The sequence below is a fragment of the Vidua chalybeata genome, chromosome 1, assembly GCF_026979565.1.
Source record: "Vidua chalybeata isolate OUT-0048 chromosome 1, bVidCha1 merged haplotype, whole genome shotgun sequence".
NCBI classification, from domain to species: Eukaryota; Metazoa; Chordata; class Aves; order Passeriformes; family Viduidae; genus Vidua; species Vidua chalybeata.
Window position 1 is genome coordinate 45,747,088 of NC_071530.1, and position 19,654 is coordinate 45,766,741.

At 36.6% G+C, this 19,654-nt stretch overlaps 1 protein-coding gene across 5 annotated transcripts in view; it reads left to right on the plus strand.

The window, feature by feature from the left end:
• The window catches only part of LARS2 (leucyl-tRNA synthetase 2, mitochondrial), an 84,189-nt gene that overhangs the window by 40,934 nt on the left and 23,601 nt on the right, over positions 1 to 19,654 (plus strand). For 4 of the 5 annotated variants that reach the window (XM_053952786.1, XM_053952776.1, XM_053952802.1 and 1 more), the window contains 8 exons: positions 255 to 362; positions 1,902 to 2,061; positions 5,116 to 5,220; positions 5,880 to 5,951; positions 7,901 to 8,016; positions 8,947 to 9,230; positions 12,397 to 12,495; positions 15,417 to 15,554. In XM_053952786.1, coding sequence (XP_053808761.1) covers positions 255 to 362; positions 1,902 to 2,061; positions 5,116 to 5,220; positions 5,880 to 5,951; positions 7,901 to 8,016; positions 8,947 to 9,230; positions 12,397 to 12,495; positions 15,417 to 15,554 — 1,082 coding nt within the window. The remainder of the gene's footprint in view (positions 1 to 254; positions 363 to 1,901; positions 2,062 to 5,115; positions 5,221 to 5,879; positions 5,952 to 7,900; positions 8,017 to 8,946; positions 9,231 to 12,396; positions 12,496 to 15,416; positions 15,555 to 19,654) is intronic. The other variant, XM_053952795.1, reaches the window with a different exon arrangement.

Sequence of the window (19,654 nt, forward strand, 5' to 3'; positions counted from 1 at the left end):
GGTGTATTCTATTCAAAAGAAAGGCCATTTTTAATAACAACAGGGTCTCTGTTGGCAGTGACATACCTCTGGCTTGTACTGTGTTAGTTCTGTTCTCAGAGAGATTAATTTGAGGTAGCAGCAGTATAAAACCACCTCTTCCAATGTTTTTACCAGCACCTTACCATTTTGCTGTTAGTTATAATTAAACCCATAGTATTAATTCGTATGCATATAAAAGCTGAATGTCCTCATTCTTTCTTTTGTTGCTTAAGGCCATGTTTGATGCTTTATCTGATCTCCCTGAGTGGTATGGTATTAAAGAAATGCAAGCAAATTGGATAGGTGATTGCATTGGGTGCTCTCTTGACTTCTTGCTGAAGGTAAGCCAGAAATTTCACTTGCTGCTCTCTTGGTTGGGCTAACTGCAACCCCTGAAATGTGTTGATGGGAATGGATTTCCAGATCTTAAAAGCTTGAAACCTCCTAAAAAAGATTATTATTATTATTATTATTATATTCATGCACAGACCAGCACAGATTCCTGGAGAACAGCACTTGAGGGTTGAAGAGATACTCTCTGCTGTGCTCCTTAGGAAAGGGTTTGTGTGTTCAAGTGGATGCAAATTGGCTGTGTATATTTATGCCAAAATACATGCCAGCTAATAAGCTTCCCTGAAAGCTTATTTGTGCCAAGTGCACTATCAAATAGCACTGCACATGTCAGCTAGGGTCTAGTTGGGCTTTTGCTTTTCTCTGCTTGGCACCTTCTCTGTCAGACCCAGGCTGACCTCAGGCAAACTGCTTTGCTTATATTTGTCCATTATTTCACTTTCTATATCCCATAATTAAAATAATGGAAACCACACCATTAGGTAGTGTTGGAGCTACAGAGAAGTCTAGACAGAAAGAAAGGAGAGGAAGGAAAAGGAAACCTGAAAAAAAAAATATCTACAGAAGGACTTCAGATTTCCCCTTTTTTGTCAAGAGATGAACAAGGCTCCATGAATATCATAGGGACAGAAGAGATTTTCAGAGACCCTGATCAAATTTCAACCCTTGTACTTCAAAGCTTTATTGTGATTATTTATTCTGGTCTAACATTCTAAAAGTGACTTCTTATTTTAAAGTACTGAATTTTTCAGAACTTCAAATTGAGACAAATTAAATCTTTTTAATACCTCTGATTTGCACCCTGCTAAAAGATGCAGTACTTGTATTTGTATAAATAACTTTATATTAAAGTTTTTTTAATCAATTGTTTCTAAAAATTTACATCAATACTTATTACAAAAAAATCTCCTTCCAAGACCCCCATATACTCCACAGTTAGTTGATCTAAGATATAAACCTTGTTGATAGTTCCAGATGGTAATTCTTAAAAAGTCTTTGAAGTTTACTATTTACATTTTATGTCCAGTTGTTTGTTGTGCCACCTTTTATTATTTTATTTCTGTACATAATTTGCAGCATTCACTTTATCAGAGAAGTATGGTGTAAAGTCATATTGTAGCTGAGAAAATTCTAAATTCTCTTCAGATTTCAGAGGTAACATCTCCCTCCAGTTTCTTGGAAACAAGGCATGCATATTAAAAGTGAATAGAAGGATTCTGGGTGGCTTAGCCAGGGACTGAGTCTATCTCAGCAGCACAGTGCAATATTACATATGGGATTAGAATTATATTTTTATAGATATATTTGGATAAACTAAGGCAAGACTGTACAGCAACTTTCTCAAGGCCTAAAAGTAAGTTTTGTCAAGGTTTGAGTCTAGAAAATTTCTATAGTGCAAATGTGTCTGGCTTTGGTATTTGGATCTGTGTATTTCTGTAGGGTGATGTAGACTCATTAGCTGTGTGAAAAGAAAGGGAAATCTATAACCACCACACTGCCAGTGGGAATTTTTTTCTGCTCTTTTTCAGGTTAATGGCAAAGTAACAGAAGAGAAGCTAGCAGCTTACACCTATACACCTGAAGCCATTTATGGAGCTTCCCATTTATATATCTTACCAACTCACAGACTGTTGCATGGGAATAGCAGTCTCAAAGAAGTCTTTCAGAGGGAGTTCATCCCAGGGAAAGGTGGTATTTTTCTCATAATGCAATTTGTTGTAGAAGAGCAACAATTATAGGGAATGATCTTTAGAGAATGTGCATCAAGCTGAGCGGGAGCTGTTCCTGTTGAGAGCAAGCAGGCCTTTGATTCTTGCTATGTCACACAGTGTCACATCAGCCTGTTCTGGCTTCAGATGTGGCAAGAGCAGCTATGCTAGAATTCTTCTTTTTATAATAATTGTAACACTTCATAGTATATGAAAGCAATGGGTCAGATTCTTGTTTCCTCATCTAGCAGAAATGAATAGTCCAAATTCGACTGTGTCAGCCCATTGGAAAATCTCATGTCTATATGGTAAATTGCCATTAGCAAAAAGACAGCAGAATTAATTCTTGCACCAGCAATGATTTCTTCTGTCATAAGGAATCTAAAGAGGTCAATATATCACTAATTTTTTTTAGTTTATTAAAAAAAATAAAAACAAATTTTATCACTAATACATAGCAAAGTGGATAACTGATAGATAGTAAAATAATACTCTACTATTCAGATCCATTGTTAATTCAAGACTCTAATGGATTCAATTCAGAGTATCCCTATGGCAATTCATGACTTGCACAGTCAACTGATAATGCTTTAATTATTGTTAACTGCTTTCCTGAAGTCTCCAACCACCAATTCTGCCTGTATTTAGTTTTACTTCAGGCTGGTGTTTAATATTTTCTTTTTCCCTTACTGGTAAAGATCAGGCTTCATTGTCTGTATAACATCTGATTTCAACAGTATCTTGTGGGAAATTGTGTTGGTTGTACAGAACCTGATTTTTTAAGTACTTCATTTCTACCTTAAAGAAGTTTGCTTGTTAGTAGAAAGAAACATGGAGCCTGACTGTATTGAGTACATAAAACCTTTGTCTAAGAGGTGAGAAAAGCTTGGAGAATTTTGGAGAACAAATTTGCAGTTCTTGCAGCTTAACCAAATCAAAGCACTAACTGCACAAACACACATTCATGCATGTGCCTGTACCTTTGTTGGACCTTGTGCTTTAAACCAAACCACAAAAGTGCAAAATTTGCTTTTAATAAGGACCATGGTATATTTTTATATTGGTTTTTAAGTGGAAATACTTGCAAAAGCTTTTTTGTGTGTCTGTTAACAATAAGCTTAAAGCTTTTGGCTGAGTTAAATTAAGAAACTCTGAGTTGAAATAATGACAGCCAAAAGTCCTCAAAAAAGAGGCACAATTTCACATAACTCTACTATTGTATACTCCTGCTACTTGTGAATATACTTACAGACATTCTTCAGTTGAAATTAGCAGAGATTGGCATGTTACATATGAAAGGGCAACAATGGCATTTAAATAAAAAGAAATTTTGGGTGGCCTTATATAGACCTTATTTTCACATTAACCAAGACTTTAAAAAAATCCTCAGTAACACTGACATTTTAATTTAATTAAATGTAATGTTTTCTTTTCAATGGGCATAGTCTTGCAATTCTCTTTCTTCACTGTGTTCTCATTTAAATAATTAGGAGAGTATGGTTTTATGTTTTCTAGGAGAGAAAAGAAAGCTATTGTATAGCAAAACCTTTAGTCCTGAAGTACATGTCTGTATTTTAGGCTATTGTTATTTAAATAGATGGAATAACCAGTTGTTAAACATTCAGTTTTTTTTTTTTTTGCCTAGAAAAATGTATGTTAATTTAGAACCTGGTAAGTCTAATGGCTTTGACAGCAGGAGGTGCCTGAGATAAAGATTTGACCTTTACGTTGTTCATTATCTCATTATAATACTTAGCATACATTGTCTTACACTTGTACCTGTACCACTCTCTCTTTTCTGTTTTGGTGATAATGATGTGAGCAAATGAACACAGGAAAGAGCACCTTCATAAACTGCAGTTATTATTTTGGGTTCCAGCATAAAATGAAAATTATTGCTGGGTGGAAGAGAGAAGTTATTTTTAAAAGCAGTGTCCTGCCCACTCAGCTTCCTGCTGATGACGCTTTTTGGTTAGTTGCTTTTAAAAAATGAAATTGTCCCTTTTGTACTTTTTTAAAACAGAGGAAAGCTGCATGTGGTGCTTTGAATGTGGAAATTTTCTTTATAATAGGAATACCTCAGACACATAAAATTTGGAAAAGTAGTAATCAGAAATAAATAAATGTATAATTTGTGTCAAGAAGCATGATGAGCTATAAGAGCCCTGTTCTCAACATTTCTGTTACTTAATTCAATCAGATTTTATGCATTGCAATACAAGCCTTCATAGCCTCAACTTAGCTAGGAAGAAAGGTGAAAGGAAGCTCTTAGCAGCCCATATTTTAATGATTGTAATTATCATCAACTTAAAGGCACTGAAAAAGTTAGAAATAGACTCAAATTGAGATCTGGGATTCAAATCCTCAAAATATGGAGTATCAGATTTTAATTTCTTCTTGCCAAGCCACCCAATCTGCACACTGTAAATCAATTCCAGTTTATTAGTTCTCACCCTTAATTCTCTCCTCTCCTGTCTCCCCTTGCTTGTGGACGTTGGGTTCCTCATCTGTAATATGAATATCCTGTTTGGAAATGAGTAGGTTACTTAGGTGGCTTTTTAACACAGGTTAGAAAAAAAGATTTCACATGTTTATTAGTTCTTCTGTAAGAAATTAAATCATAAGGATATATGCTCCCCTGCAGTTTTATCTGATTTTTGGTGGGATTTTGTAGCATTGTATGCTAGTACATAAATCAGGGCATACTAAAATCAATTCTTGCAACTTTGCAGCAGCCTGTATTTTGATCAAAGACTCTTTTTTTTTTTTGTTATAATCCAAATCTTACTCTGTTTTTATGAAGGTGTTTTCTATAAGTATATTTTCTAATAATGAAAATTTATCAATCTTACTGAGCATTTTAATACATCTGAGCTTTTTTGAAATGTGAATAGGTTTGTCACTTTCTTTTTTAAAGAAAACTCTTATTTAAAATTTACGTAAGTTTAAGATAAACTGCATTGTAATGGTCAGTGATGTTCTTAGTATATCTTCTGTTATGTTTTACTTACCATATCATTACATTTGTTTTCAGACTCGCTTACTTCAGTGACAGCTGTGAATTTGCTTACCAATCAGGAGATTCCTGTAGTCATCTCAGCAAAAAACAATTTTGATAATTATCTTGATACTAAAATAGGTATGTGACATTAGATATTTAAGTGGAATAGTATGGTTTTCAGTTGCTGTGTTGGACCACAAGATAGTGTTGTAGTAAATATTTGAACACAGAGGCTCTCTCTCCTGGATTTTGGATTTCTGTTCTCCGTTAGGGAAGAAGAAAGGGAAAAGGAGCTATGTGGAATCTATGTGGGTGAAGAGATTTACCGGATGATAATTTTAAGTATTATAAAATTAGTGCATTTAATGAGCCATATTTGAGGATCTGCATATCTTAAGAAAATCGGTTACCTACAGCATATGTGTTTGGCTGTCTCTCATGGTCTTTAATCAAAACAGAACTGTACAATTTTTTGACAAACAACCCTAACTTTTGGGGTTTTTTTTGTGTCTTAAGTTTACATAAATTATGTATATCCTTATAGAGAAATGCCTCAGATGGTAAATGTACAAAGCTTCCAAGTTTGACTTTTATCTAGTAATACTTGTTTTGAGGCCGGTAAAATAGTTCAGGATAGGTAATAATTTTTTTCAGGTAGTCTTGGACACTTATCTTAGGTCCTTTATCTCTCAAAGCAGCATTTAAGGCACCTGATTTAGAGTTGAGGATTGATAAGTGGAGGGGGGAGGGTGTTGCTAGAGGATGCTGAATCACCTGTAGTGAGCTTCTGTTCCCAGAGTTGTCCCATGAATCTGCCTGTCTTACCCTTTTCCTGGACGTGGAGCCTGATCCCAAAACTGGGCAGCTAAGTACATACTCTTAGATAATATGATTGTCATAGTAAGTCAAAGTAGAAATTATACTAAGGTTTAAAAACCGTATCTGTTTTAATCTACACCCACCAAGCTCTTTGTTTATTTTTGTGCTTTGCTGTGGTCTTTGCTGCATTGAGAAGGCAATGTTCAATGCCAGTCTTAATGGGAAATAGTTATATCTTCTTCCCTTTTTCCAGTGCATTCCTTATCCCTTAACTCCTGTTGTTGCCTCCCTGATGCTGGTACTTCTTTCCTCTCCTGGAGCAGCTACTTTCACTTCTGCCAATATTGGCTATTTTTGCACAACTGGACTGAATTAAACCAGCTGACTGTGCAAAAATGTCTTGGATGACCCTTATAGGGCTGATGCAAATGATCCATTTGGGATGTATACTTTGCTTATAACATGCTCACATCTTACACTTCAGATTTGAATCTGTTTTTGACAAACAAAGGTTTTCATCATATAGAAGAAGCCAAATAATTGACATACCTAATCTTATTTTTCTTTAAAATCTTCCAGTTTGCTGACACATACCTTGGCCTTATGTCTGCTGGAAACAGCCCAGCTCTTCATGGGAAGCTGTGGGTGCTAGCTGTTGAGCTTTGCCCAGTGTACATTAATAGCGTCATCTTTTCAAAAGGAAGCAGACCAATAAGTGGGACCTTCTTTTGTTCCTTTTGTAGAGCATATTGTGAAGTCACCTGTTGCGGACTGCAGGGCTCTCTGACAAATTAATATACAAACATTGTTCTTGAAATGGCAAGAGTGTACATCTGCTGGAAAGATAAAATAGCAATTTTGTGTTTTTCTAGTTAAGGAGTTACTTGTCACAGGGGAGTTTTGTTTGATTTTCTTTAGTCATCTGCTTCCAGACTTCCACATGTTGGCAGAGTTAAAGTATAGCTGGCATTTCACTGCCTGAACTAAGATGATTGTTAAGCTGGTTTAGTTAATAATTCCAATGTACTCAGCAAATATTTTGAGAACTTTTATGTGTAGTTTTCACCAACTTAATGCTGGCATTGTCTTGTTGGAATAAGTTTCTTTGCCTTTCAAAGATGACAGTAATTGCAAGTTGGTTCAAATTATTAATTAAATTATCATTGAAGGGGAAAAATATTCAGAAATATGTATCTCTGTAAATAATAAATCTGTTAGCATCTTATTTCAGAATACATGTGATAATAATAAAGCAAGCTAAGAAATTTCTTAACTCACTGTGAAACCCTCCAGAGCAGAATTAAAATGCATGACTGTCCCAAATAATAAAATGCAGAGGGAAAGAGAACTTTGGGAGCTTTAAATAGTATGAGTTGTGTAACTCATCTGAATAGCTGTAGGAGGTGTTCTCACTAGTTAATAGTCTGAATAGCAAACTGATGTTATTTTAATAGTTTCCCTGAGTTTATAAACAAATAATGTCTTTCATAGTAAGTTAAAGGGATAATAATGTTTGAGACTGTTGCATTATGGTGAAATTAGATGAATTCTAATTCTAATGATATTCTATTATTTCATAATTCTATGAAATTAGACATAAATTAATATTGAAACAGGAAGACTGCTTTTTGTTGAGTCTTTGATTATCATATTAGCAAATAGAATTTTTTTTTATTGTTTAAATATATTATATTTGGATAATATGGTTATATTGAAAATTCTATAATTCTCTCCAAATTTTATGGCTTTATTTTTAGTTTTTTCAGAACCATCAGATTTTCAAACTTTTCTGAAAGAAGGACGGGATATTGATGAAAGTTTGAATTACAGAGGAACTGAGAAATTACTGAGTTGTAATTATTGCTGTTTGAATTTCACTGCTTAAAGAATACAAAAACACTTTTGCTGTTCTTAAACCATTTTCTTTAACTCTTTTGGGAAATGTAAGTCATTATAAAGAGAGTGCCACAGAAATGAAACGGTTTTTAATCCCTTCTAGGAATTCCTAGTACTAGTGCAGAGGATGCTGCAGTAGCTAAGAATCTGGGCATTTCTTTCACTGAAGTCATTGAGACATTGCCAAGTGGTTTGGAGAAAGTCATTAATTCTGCAGAGGTGGGTATACAATATGGATTTCTTTCCAGCTTACAGTAACAATGCAAACTAAATCTCTTTTCTCAAGAGTGCCAAATACTTTGTATGATTAAAGAGATTTTTTTTTTTTTAATCAAGCCAAACTTATGCTGCCAAATTTCTGGGAATAATTTAATGATTAAATATGTTGGGTCTTCTGTAGCAATAAGTGTTTTCCTTTTGTACATGAGAGGAAGGTTGAACTTTCCTCTGTATTGGTTTCAGTTCCATAATGGAAACTGAATAATTTAACCTATGTTAAAAGTTGATTCTTGTTTCATAACCTCGATAGAATTTTTACCTAAACATGAACATACTAATCCTTCTTCCACAAATTCACTGAAATGTGGCTTCAGCCTTTGTGGTATCATAGATGCCTCAAGAGACATAGGAATATGATCTTTAGATACCACTCTTGAAAATATGTGTTTTAATAACAGACACATTACTTCCCAGGTAGGGTCTAAGTGGTTAAAATGTTTGTGAAAGCAAGAATAGTAAAACCTGAAATGAGCACAGGAGAAGGAAAGCAGTTTTCATTTGCATTTCTTCAGTCTCTACTTTATGTTCGTGATAGAATTCTGAAAGTTTTGGCGTACAGCAACTGGTAAAGATATCAGCAGTAAACACAAATATCTGCTAATAATGGCTGAAGGGGTATACAGGGCTCTTTCTCAGCCTTCTTCTATTCAGACCATCAGGAACATAATCCTTTAAGCAAGAAGGTTCAAATGAGCAGCTGGTATGTGAACAGTCTCTTGGACAGAGGATGTTAACCAGCGGTAAGAGAGAAATGATTATTTTATTTGACTCTCAGAAAACTTACTGGTTTTATTTGTTCTTGCACTTTCACTGACAGCAACTATAAATTTTTCTTTCTTTTTCCACATCTCTTTTTTTTTTTTCAATCAGATCACCGGCATGACCCGGCAGGAGGCTTTAAAAGCTATTACTGAGCAGGCCAAAAATAAAAGAATAGGTGGATACCTAACGAGTGACAAATTGAGAGACTGGTTAATATCTCGACAGCGCTACTGGGGAACGCCCATTCCAATCATTCACTGCCGGGCGTGCGGCGCTGTCCCTGTGCCTTACGAGGACTTACCTGTGGTGCTGCCCAATGTGACCACATTCACAGGAAAGGGAGCCTCACCTTTGGAAAGTGCCCCAGAATGGGTGAACTGTTCCTGTCCAAGGTAAGTCAGTGCTGTATTTGCTGCAGCCTGGGAGAGATCACTTTGCACCTGCCTGTTTCTTGTGCACTTTCCCAAAGTTTTGGCAAATGACAGCTCTGAGACTCCAAAATGATGATTAGTTTGACCCAGCACAGGGATTTATTCTTATACACTCTGTAAAACTCCTTTTTTTTTGCAGCACTCAATGCCTACTGCTCTTTTTTCATCAACAAGCTGAAACAAAACTCACTGGTTTTAAGTTAGAGGAGAGAAAAAAAGAAAAACATAATAATTTTCTCCATTTTCTATTTCTTAACAGTATTTATCACTTCATTTATTACAGTTATTTAATTGTCTTTCATCAGTGTTCATATAAAGCTTATAATGATTACTGAATTGGTCCTCTTGTTAAGGAAACTAAAATATGTTTTTAATATATGTTTTAAATATATATGTTTTTAATATATGTTTTAAAACATTTTGTTTATTTTCTGGCAATAGTCAACAATCAAAGTGTTCCCTCAGCTATATAAATATTTATCATTAATATGTACCTTACAGATAGCATGTAATTCAAGTTTGAAAGTAAATGCATTCCGACATCACTGTAATCTTTATTGTTTGTAGTCCATCTGTTCAAGAAATAAAAAGTCTAAATGATGTAGTGAGAGATGTGTTGTAAAAATCAGTTCTGTAATCTTGAGGACTGCATAGATATTCTGTACACTGAAGTTTGCCTATAGGTTCTGTGGGAGAAACTGGTAGAACATAAAGTATCCCAGGGAAGTTTTTCATCAGCAGTGCAATGCATTGCTGCTCCTAGCAACCTGACCAAATTAATGGGAAGCATGTTGTCAGGCTGCCAGGCAGGGAAATCAGACATATAAATGGCCATAGGGCTCTCACTGATAATTCAGCAGCTTCATAACATCTAAATTCATTTTAATGTTAGCAGTTCCATGGTTCTCTGGAAACATATATTTTAAACTTTGTTGATAACATGTATTTTTTTGTAAAACTGACCTTTACTCCCATGTTTCTGCATAGAAAATTTCCTCTCAGATGTGCCTATTGAAATTGCACATAGTAGTGTATTTTAAAGTGTGACCTTTGCAGCAAAGCCTTACTGAATAAGATCCACAGGTTTAGCAAAGCCCCCAGAAGTACCTTGGTCTACAATTCTTAATTTCAATTGAAAAAATTTCCTATTGTGACTGAAAGTCACTGTGTGCACTTTTGTTTTCCCCCACAACCTTAATTAAAAATTATTTTGTTGTTTACCAGGGAACAACATACTTTTGATGTATAGCAAATCCTTATGGTTTCTGAATTGTTATTGTAGCTGCTCTGCATAGAAGTTAATCAAAGGCATTTGTTTAGTCAGAAATAAAGTCACGCACGATTAGTTTCTTAGTCTAAAATATAATAGGTTGCTGAAATTAACTTTTTAAATTCTCATCTTTATTTGTCTTCCTAATTTTCGCTTTTTTGACAGCTGTCATCAGTATTGCTCATCTATGTCTGCTACAGTTTCAAATAGTTTGAGCTATTACTTCTGTGTGCAGTCATCCTTGCTTTTCCTTGCTCCAAGAAGTGACATCATCCCTTCCTTTAGTTCTTCTCTCCAGTAATAGGGATTTTTATTAGTTTCATTTAATATTTAGAATTAATAAGGAAAGCCAGATGGAAAGATACAAAAGTCTGAGTATTTGGGTGACAATGTTAACAATCATAAATGGGAGGAGATGCCCAAGTTATTCTTTGTTATACAAGTTCAGGTAATTGTGTTAGTTGTCTGAAGATTGTCTAATGAGATTACAGTATTGTGCCTGTAATTACAATATTGATATAAATTGTATAAACTCTGAAAGATGCCCGTGATGTCTCTGTCTTAGTGAGCCATGTCCATTTAGAGCACAGAGGCATGAAGCAGATGTAATTATGGTTCAATGACTGTAAAGTATTCTTACTTTTGACAGAAAAGCCATTCTTTTACATTGGCCGAGTCTTTGTTTATGTGTACAATTTAAAAAAATTGTTTTTCTACACTAAAAAGCAGTTAGAAGTAAAATTCCTTTATTGCATTATTCTCATTGGAAGAAAAATTTGCATGTAGAGAAGGACCAGGTACTGAGACAGAATGAAGGAAAATGTTAAGTGGCGATGCTCTTGTAAACTTGCCTTGGCAAGCCACGCTGAAGTATCAGGCAGACAAGCAGAGATACATGTTGCAGCTCACTCATCAAGACTGAGCAGAGACTAAATATGCAGTTAGTAAATATGAAATAGCTAGTCCACAGTCATTATGTATACTTACTACTACTATATACATGCATTTAAACTTACATATAATTATTAACTGGGTACGTTTCTTACATATAATCAGTGTCCTTTATGTACAAGAGTGTCACAGATTACAAAATTTCATTGACTTTAGAATAACCACATTGTTTTAATAGTAAGAATTTTAAGAGGGATTATTTACAACAAAGAGAAGTTTATTAAATGTAATTATTGGCTCCTACAAACAACAAATATTCAAGGAGAAATTAACAGAAAGTAACTTGAGCTCCTAAAATCTATTTTGAAACTGTTCCTTAGGGCTGCCAATATAATTACAAGCAAAAATCAATTTGCTGTAATCACAAATTAAAATTGTGCTACAAGGTCTAGAAGAGATTTGATCTTAGTGAAAGCTGAAATTAAACTAAGTTAATTTTTTTTAGAGATAATAAATGGAATCTGCAAAGACCATTTTGTACAGACAATCAGTGAGAGGCAACCACCTGACCTTTCTGCTAAATCTGCTGGTACCTAACGAGTGTGATCTATATTCAGTACCCATTAACTTTATGGCAAAGTATGCTTGTCTGTGCTTTTTAGCTTTTAAAATGGCAATTCTAAAATTTCCAAGATTGAGAGGGCTGTCCAGTGCAGTGCCATCTTCAGCTGTTGCTGGATGTGATGGCTGCTCAGGCTTCTTTTTTGCTTTCTTTTGCTATGTTTTGGGAGGGAGAGGGAAAAAGTCAGTCCTGTTACCGTTGTTGGTCTTTTTCTGAACACGTCACTCTTCAGACTGCTCAGTTTTCAATCTAAATGTCTTTGTGGCCACTCTGTCCATGTGTGTTTGGGGTTTTTTTCAGGCTTGTCACTTGTCTAAAAAAAGCTTTTCTCCCCTCTTGCTCAGGTGCAAGGCAGCAGCACGGCGAGAAGTCGATACCATGGATACATTTGTTGATTCTGCTTGGTACTACCTGAGGTACACTGACCCTCACAACACTGACAGGTGAGGGCTGCAGGCACAGGGCCACTGGGGGCAAGCCTGCTACACAGAACAGAAGGGAACAAAGAGACCACACACTCAGGTGTGTCCAGCTTCTAGCTGCAGTCTACTGGCAGTGTAGATCCCTGCACTGCCCTCATTATGTGCCTGCCCTTTGGGTGGTGTGGTTTAACCCCTGCTGGCACACGCATCCTGTGGGCTGGGGAGGACAATCAGGAGGAGGAAGAAAAAATTAAAAATCATAGCTTGCATAAGAATAGTTTAATAACTGAAACTAATAATAATAATAATAATAATAATAATAATAAGGATAAAAAAGAGAGGGAGAAAGAGAGAGAAAACCTGGGAAAAATAAGTGATGCACTATATAATTGCTCACCATCTGCTGACTGCTGCCCAGCCCATCCCTTAGCAGAGATTGGCATCTCCCAGCCAACTCTCCCAGTTTATATACTGGGCATGACTATGGTATGGAATATCCCTTTGGCCAGTCTGGGTCAGCCTTCCTGGCCATGCTTCCTCCCAGCTTTTTTGTACACGTGCTCTCTGGCAGAGCATGAGAGACCAAGAAGTCCTTGGTTTATGGTACACACTGCTCAACAACATCCAGAACACCTGTGTGTTATCAGCATTATTCTCATAATGAATTCAAAGCACAGCACTATACCAGTTATTCTGAAGAAAAAGAACTCTATCACAGCCAAAACCAGGACAATATATGGAGCTGGTCTAAAACTGTGTTAATTTAATGGCTCCTATGTCAGGAGATCTAGAAGATCTGACCAGCTCTAGAAGATCGTCCAGCTCTAGAAGAGCAGGATGTGTAAACACAACTAGGTAAGCAAGGAACTACAGGGCAAAGTGCAGAAATTGGCATGAACGGGAATTATGGGGCAGGGCACAGAGAAAATGTTCAGCTGAGGAGCTGAAGTCCTTACTGGGGGGTGCCATCAGGAATGACAGCCTGCTATGACTCTGAGACTGGTAAATTGCATGGAGTATACCCTCCCTGGCACGCACTGAGTAATTCAGTGTGTGGCCAGGCAATGCTGTTCCACTGGTAAGAAGAGTAACAGTCCAGTGTAACATCCAGCTGCCAAGCCTGGAACCTTCCCTTCTGTCCTTTTAAATTCTGGTGACGCTGGTGACTCTTGCCATTTCCTTGAGGTCTCAAGTGAAGAGGCATCACAGCAATCTCCTCCTGTGTCAGCACTTCCACTACATGCATAATTAATGAAAGGAGATTTTTCATGTGCTGTGGACTAGTGTCTGCAGCATGGAGAGTGTGGGAAAACAGATGTAGTTATTTCGCTGTTGTTCTGCTTCATAGTCTGCCTGTAGTAGCACTGCTTGATAGCGCTTTTTTTTCCCAAAGAGGAATTAGTGCAACATCCCTACTATGTAGTCTGAGGAAGATAGAAAAAATCACATTTTAAAACACTGATGCCACATGATGGGCTGTTTGGGCATGTATTTCTTTATTTATTGTGCAGAGCAGTGTCTGGGAACATACTACATATACTCAGTGAAATAATAGTACTGGGCCGATTATTTTTTTTGTATAGGCAGTGATAGTTTGGTTAAACTAGAAAAAAATGTTCTGCGAACTCTTCTATTTCATGCCAGTTTTAATTATTTTCTAGTGATAGCATGAATATATTACTGCTATTACTGAGTTAGACAGATTGCTTCCTTTCCATTACAGTTTGAAGTATTTTTTGTGTGTGGGCAAGAGGGACTTTTCCAGAAGTTGAAGAATAAATAGTCAGATGTAACAACCAACTGTCAAAGTAACAGCTTAATCTATTTTACACTGAAATGAGAACATTTATATGGACTTCTGCACTAAATTGCTGTCTGCATTTGATTTATTTAGTTAGTTCTTTTAACTAAGCTATGCATATGTAAACCCTTCATTTCCATAAACCATATTTCACTGGTCTACACTTCAGGAGAATTACTCTGTTGATTCTGGAACCTTATGAACTAGTTAGATTTGATTTGTTCCACCGAAGACATGAATCCAGATCCATGAATCCATGAATCCACAGATTCTGGGCTCATCTGTGAGGAAGGAAGTGTCACTGTAATAAAAATTACAGATGGAATAATCACACAGACAGACAAAACAAGTAAATTTATTAGAGCAGGGGCTTCAAGCCTACATTATAGAAAAACTTTTGTACAAATGGTATTTTGTGGGCCCACTACAGGAGACATGGAAATATATAATGACACAGTAAGCAATGCTGGGAAACCATTCAGGTGACTTCCAGCGATATAGTAAATATGCTGTAAATGGCAAATTTACTGTCATTTCATCGAGCATCCTTCAGCTGGAGTGCTGTGACCCATCTCACTCTACAGAGGGTTCTGCAGCCTTAAACTGCATCATTGCCCCCTAATGGCAACAATGCAAACCGTCAATTTAAAAAATCAACTGGTTTTAAGTGATCATGTTTTTGTCTTTCATTCTAATATATTTGTATATAAAGCTTAATAAATACTAAAAAATTTAAAATAAATACTTTAAAATAAAATGAATAAGTAAAATAAATAAAAAATAAAATAAATAATAAAAACTTTAAAATTTTTAAATTTTAACCCTGGCCACAGGGTATTTACAAAAAAATCATTTAAAGAGCAGTCAAGTGTTTTCATTGCTTTCTTAGATAATTGCTTGCCTGAAATATAGGAAAATAATCTTTTAGTGGATCTACATCTCAGCGGAAATTAAACTTTTGTCTATAATAAGCATTTTACTTCTTAAAAAAATAAAAAGATCTGATAGCAATCTGAAAGTTTTATTACACATGTATTGCTCCCAGTAAACAGTGTTGTCCAGTTAAGGATGATGAGCTACTTTAGTAGTGCTGATCTTTCTTTTCAACACTGGATTTTTTCCTATAATTGTGTTTTTTCAGGCCCTTTAATAGTGACTTAGCAGACTACTGGATGCCTGTGGATTTGTACATCGGAGGAAAGGAGCATGCAGTTATGCACTTATTCTACGCAAGGTTCTTCAGCCATTTTTGCCATGATCTAAAGATGACAAAACACAAGTAAGCCTTATATATTTCTATTAAAATATTTCTTATTTCATTTGACTTGCAAGAGTATTAGTGGACATTGTTGTGATGGTTGAACATTACATTGAATAAGCCTGGATTTTCCTGCTTTGTCAGTACTTGGTTTCTCACAGTGAGTTGCACTTCCTGTATGTGTTCATACAAACGTTTTTATTGCATGAGTATTAACTGGCTCAGAGCAAGTGATAAAGTGCTGCTGTAGGTTTCCAGCCTGCAAAAGCATGCACAAACTAGTAACTTGAGACATTCTGTGTAGTGCTATTATTTCAAATTAGGTAACTTCCTACCAGTAATAGTATTAATTTCAGTGGAACCATGCATATGTAAAAAACAAAGCACTCTTATAAGTCACTGTATAATTGGAGCTGAGCAGTACAAAACACTTCTTGATAGACAAAAGCAATATAATTATCTCATGTCAATTTATTTTTTATTTAATTAATTTTATATAATTACTTTTAATTATTCTTGTTGATGCTGCTGCTATAGCCTAATTCACTGTTCTCTGTTTTGGTTAGAGGTAAAGTTTACTGGAAGATGGTGAGTCATCCATTGTTCTGTTTTTTGTCCTCTTAGATAGGTTCTGAGCTTGACATCCCCATTTCCACTGAAATTCAGCTCTTTTGTACCTTAAAATGCCATCCTTGGCTTGGAGACTACTAGTGGCAGAACAATGAAACTCTGGCCCATGCTCTGTCCTGTTTTCCCTTCAGCAGAGATGACTGAATAGATTGAGTGAAAATGAGTGGCCCCATGAGAAGAAGTGCTCAGTGATTTTTCAGCCACAGCTCATATAAATAAATCCATTTTTTACAAGTATTCCCTCTAAAAACTTGACGTTAAAGAGGAGCCTAAATATATATATATCACTGAACTTATTCAAATGCTGTAGTTTCGCTACAATACTAGAATTTAAGTAGTTGTGAGCCAGAAAAAGATAGACAAGTTACTGCAGCTAGCAGAATGTTTCCCCAAGGTATTTCCTAATTTTGATAAAAATAGGCAGTGTGTTTTCATAACTCATTCTTGGCTGTGCAATAGTTTGTAGTGAAAGCTGTATTTGAAATATTGGATGTAGATGATTTGTGTACCTGTGTTTCAGTCTGTTGTCTGCAGCTTGTGTAGCTGCAGCGGGAAGGTTGTTTCTTCTCGCTCAGAGTGAACCTTTCAAAGCAGACCCCTCCTCTCAGAGGTGCTGTGCCTTCAAGCAGAGAGTTTTAAAGCTTTCCCTTGCAAGCAATTTTAGGCTTATTAATTCTACAAAAGATTTTACAGTCCTAATCCATCAGCCATCTAGTGGAGCTGTAACACACAGCAGCAAAATGTTCTTTTGCTAGTCAAATTCTTCAGCCTTCCAAAATGGCATTAACAATATTAGCAGCTGAAGTATTGTCAATATAAAGTGAGATCACAGGGCAGGGAAGATTTTCTTGCAAAACTTTGGTGTGCTTGAAAAAAGGCATGGAAAGAGGCCAGCTGGACTAAAAAGGGACCTCCTGTGTGACATTAAGAAGACCAAAATAAGTGCAAGGAAATGGGAATGGGAATAAGTGCAAGGATGGCCTACCCCGGGAGGAATGTAGAAGCCTTTACTAGACAGGCAATGTGGATTATGGAAAGGTCATAGCCCATCACATACTGAAACTGATGAATGTGAAGGTAGTTAGAAGAGCTTCTGGACATACATGGAAAAGAGCGGCAAGGAAGACATTGGCCTGATGCAAAATCCAGCAAAGAGCCTAAGTAGAAAGGAAGGTCTTTCCCTTGGCCTTTGCTGTCAAGGTCTGTGCTTGGTAGGAAAGTTTGAAGTCAAGAGATACTGCCCATTGTAGAGTAGGATTGAGTTAGGGTTCACTTAAGTAAACCAGACACATACAAGTTCCAGGCTTGAAAGGCAAGGTGACTGGAGCAGCCACCATAGATTTACCAAGGAGAAATTATGCCCAACTTAATCTGCTTTCCTGCTGTGGTGATGTGATTCCATCTGTGGATGAGGAGAGAGCTGTCATATCTTTTACCATTACTTCAACAGAGCATCTGGGGCTGTGCCATCTGTGTGGGGAGGATTACAACAGAGAAGGGCTTAGGGGTCCTGATGAAGATCAAGTTAGAGGTGGGTCAGCAGCTGGCATGACAGTATACTCCACTAGCAAAACCATGCCAGCTTTGGTTATTTCTGCTCATCATTTAGGAACAACTGGAATACTGTGTCTAGTTTTGAGGCCCTCACCCCAGTGTGAGGTACACTGTCAAACTGAAGAGGGTCTAGAGAAGGAGCACCATGATAGTCAGGGGTTGTTGGAGCATATGACATACAAGAAGAGGCTAAGGGAGTTAAGTGTGTTCCCCATGGAGAAGAGAAGGCTAAGGGGGGAATGTAATTGCTATGTACTGCTACCTAAAGGAGGTTTATAGAGAAGATAGAGCCAGACTCGTCTCAGAGATGTATGGAGAAAGGAAAGGAGTAACAGTCACAGATTGCAGCAAGGTTCAGCTGGACAGAAGGAATATGGTTTTGGCAGGGAAGGTGATGAGACTGGAACCATTTGACTTGAGACGTTGTGGCATCTCCATCATCAGATATTTTCAAAATGCAGCTGGCCAGGGCCCTGAACATCCTGAAGTTAGGTCCGATATGAGAAAAGAGTTGCACCAAATGACTTCCAAAGGTCCCTTCCAACCTCCGTTATTCTAAAGACTCTGTGATTCTGTAGCTGCATTGCTTTGGAATATGTTTTGTTCACACTCTGGTGTGACAGAGCAGTAGCACAAAAGTTGTGTAGTGTAGCCTGGTCTAAATGTGGTAAATTGCAGAAGAAAACTCTACCTTCAGTGAAGAAAAATCCTTAAGAAGGACTGACTATGGCGATGGCAGAAGTGACGATGGCAGAAGAAAATTGAAGTTGCTTTCTGTAGAAGCAGTTTGCAAGACTGTGGAGAATTCCTGTGGCACTGGATACAATCTCAAGAGCTGTTGCACATGTGAAGATCTGTTACAGCATTGCCCTGAGGGCCAGATGTATGAACTGCTTAGGTGTGTGCTTAGATGTATGCTCAGACTGCAAGATAACTAACAAATTCATCATCATGCACAAAATTGTTCACTTGCTTTAGCTTTATGCAAGGTAAAGCATTAGGTACTTTGAAGCCATGAAGTCAAATTAGGATTTTGGGTTAATATGGAAATCATAACTCCTTTATAAATATTACCATGTACTTTAAATGTTAGTGTTAATCAGAAGACACTTTTGCTCAGTCTTCTGTTTGAAGTGCTCAAGGGCTGGTCTGAAAGATCTGAAGAGTATAATTAGAAACAACAGGCTTATTGTTAGGAAGCTCGAAGTCATGATGTCAAAACCCACAGCTCTGAGGGAAAGCACTAAAATGTTAAAAAACACTGCCCTCTTGTGCATTTTCAATCTCTCTCTAGTAGCTTAGGTCTTTTAACTGATGAAATAAATAAAATCGTTATATCTCAGTTAACAAGAGCTGCCACTGTTTAAAGTGTCGTCTATCATCCTTAGAAATTGTTATGATTCCCCTACTTATCTGTAGTAATTTTTCATTTTGATATGTTTTCTTTATGGAAATTTTCATTGTTTAGCTCCTATCCTGTGATGTTCAAATCCACTGAAATACTTCTGGGTAGTCTTTAATTATGGGTAGTCTTTAATGGCTATTAATATAGTAATGTGGTTGAAAACAGGAATTTAAATTCCTATTTTGGATTTTCAAAGCAATCTTTCCAAATATGGTGCAATGATTATTGCAGAAATGTTACGGCAGCATGTATGAAATAGGCATTTACAGACACACATACCCTCATTGAAAATGCAGTGTTTGTAGACATTTAGAATTGTAAAGGTGTCAGTATAGCTTAAATATCCCCTGAAGATGAGGCATGGTCTTTTATTTTTTAATGCGTTGGACTGGAGATGGTGGGAAATTGAGCAGAAACGCTGCTCAATTTCTCAATAATGACAAGGCAGAATAAGTGGTACCCTCTGGGTATTCATACATGTGATATCAGATTAAGCCCAAATTGATGTCAATTTGTTCTAGCAGTCTGGTCT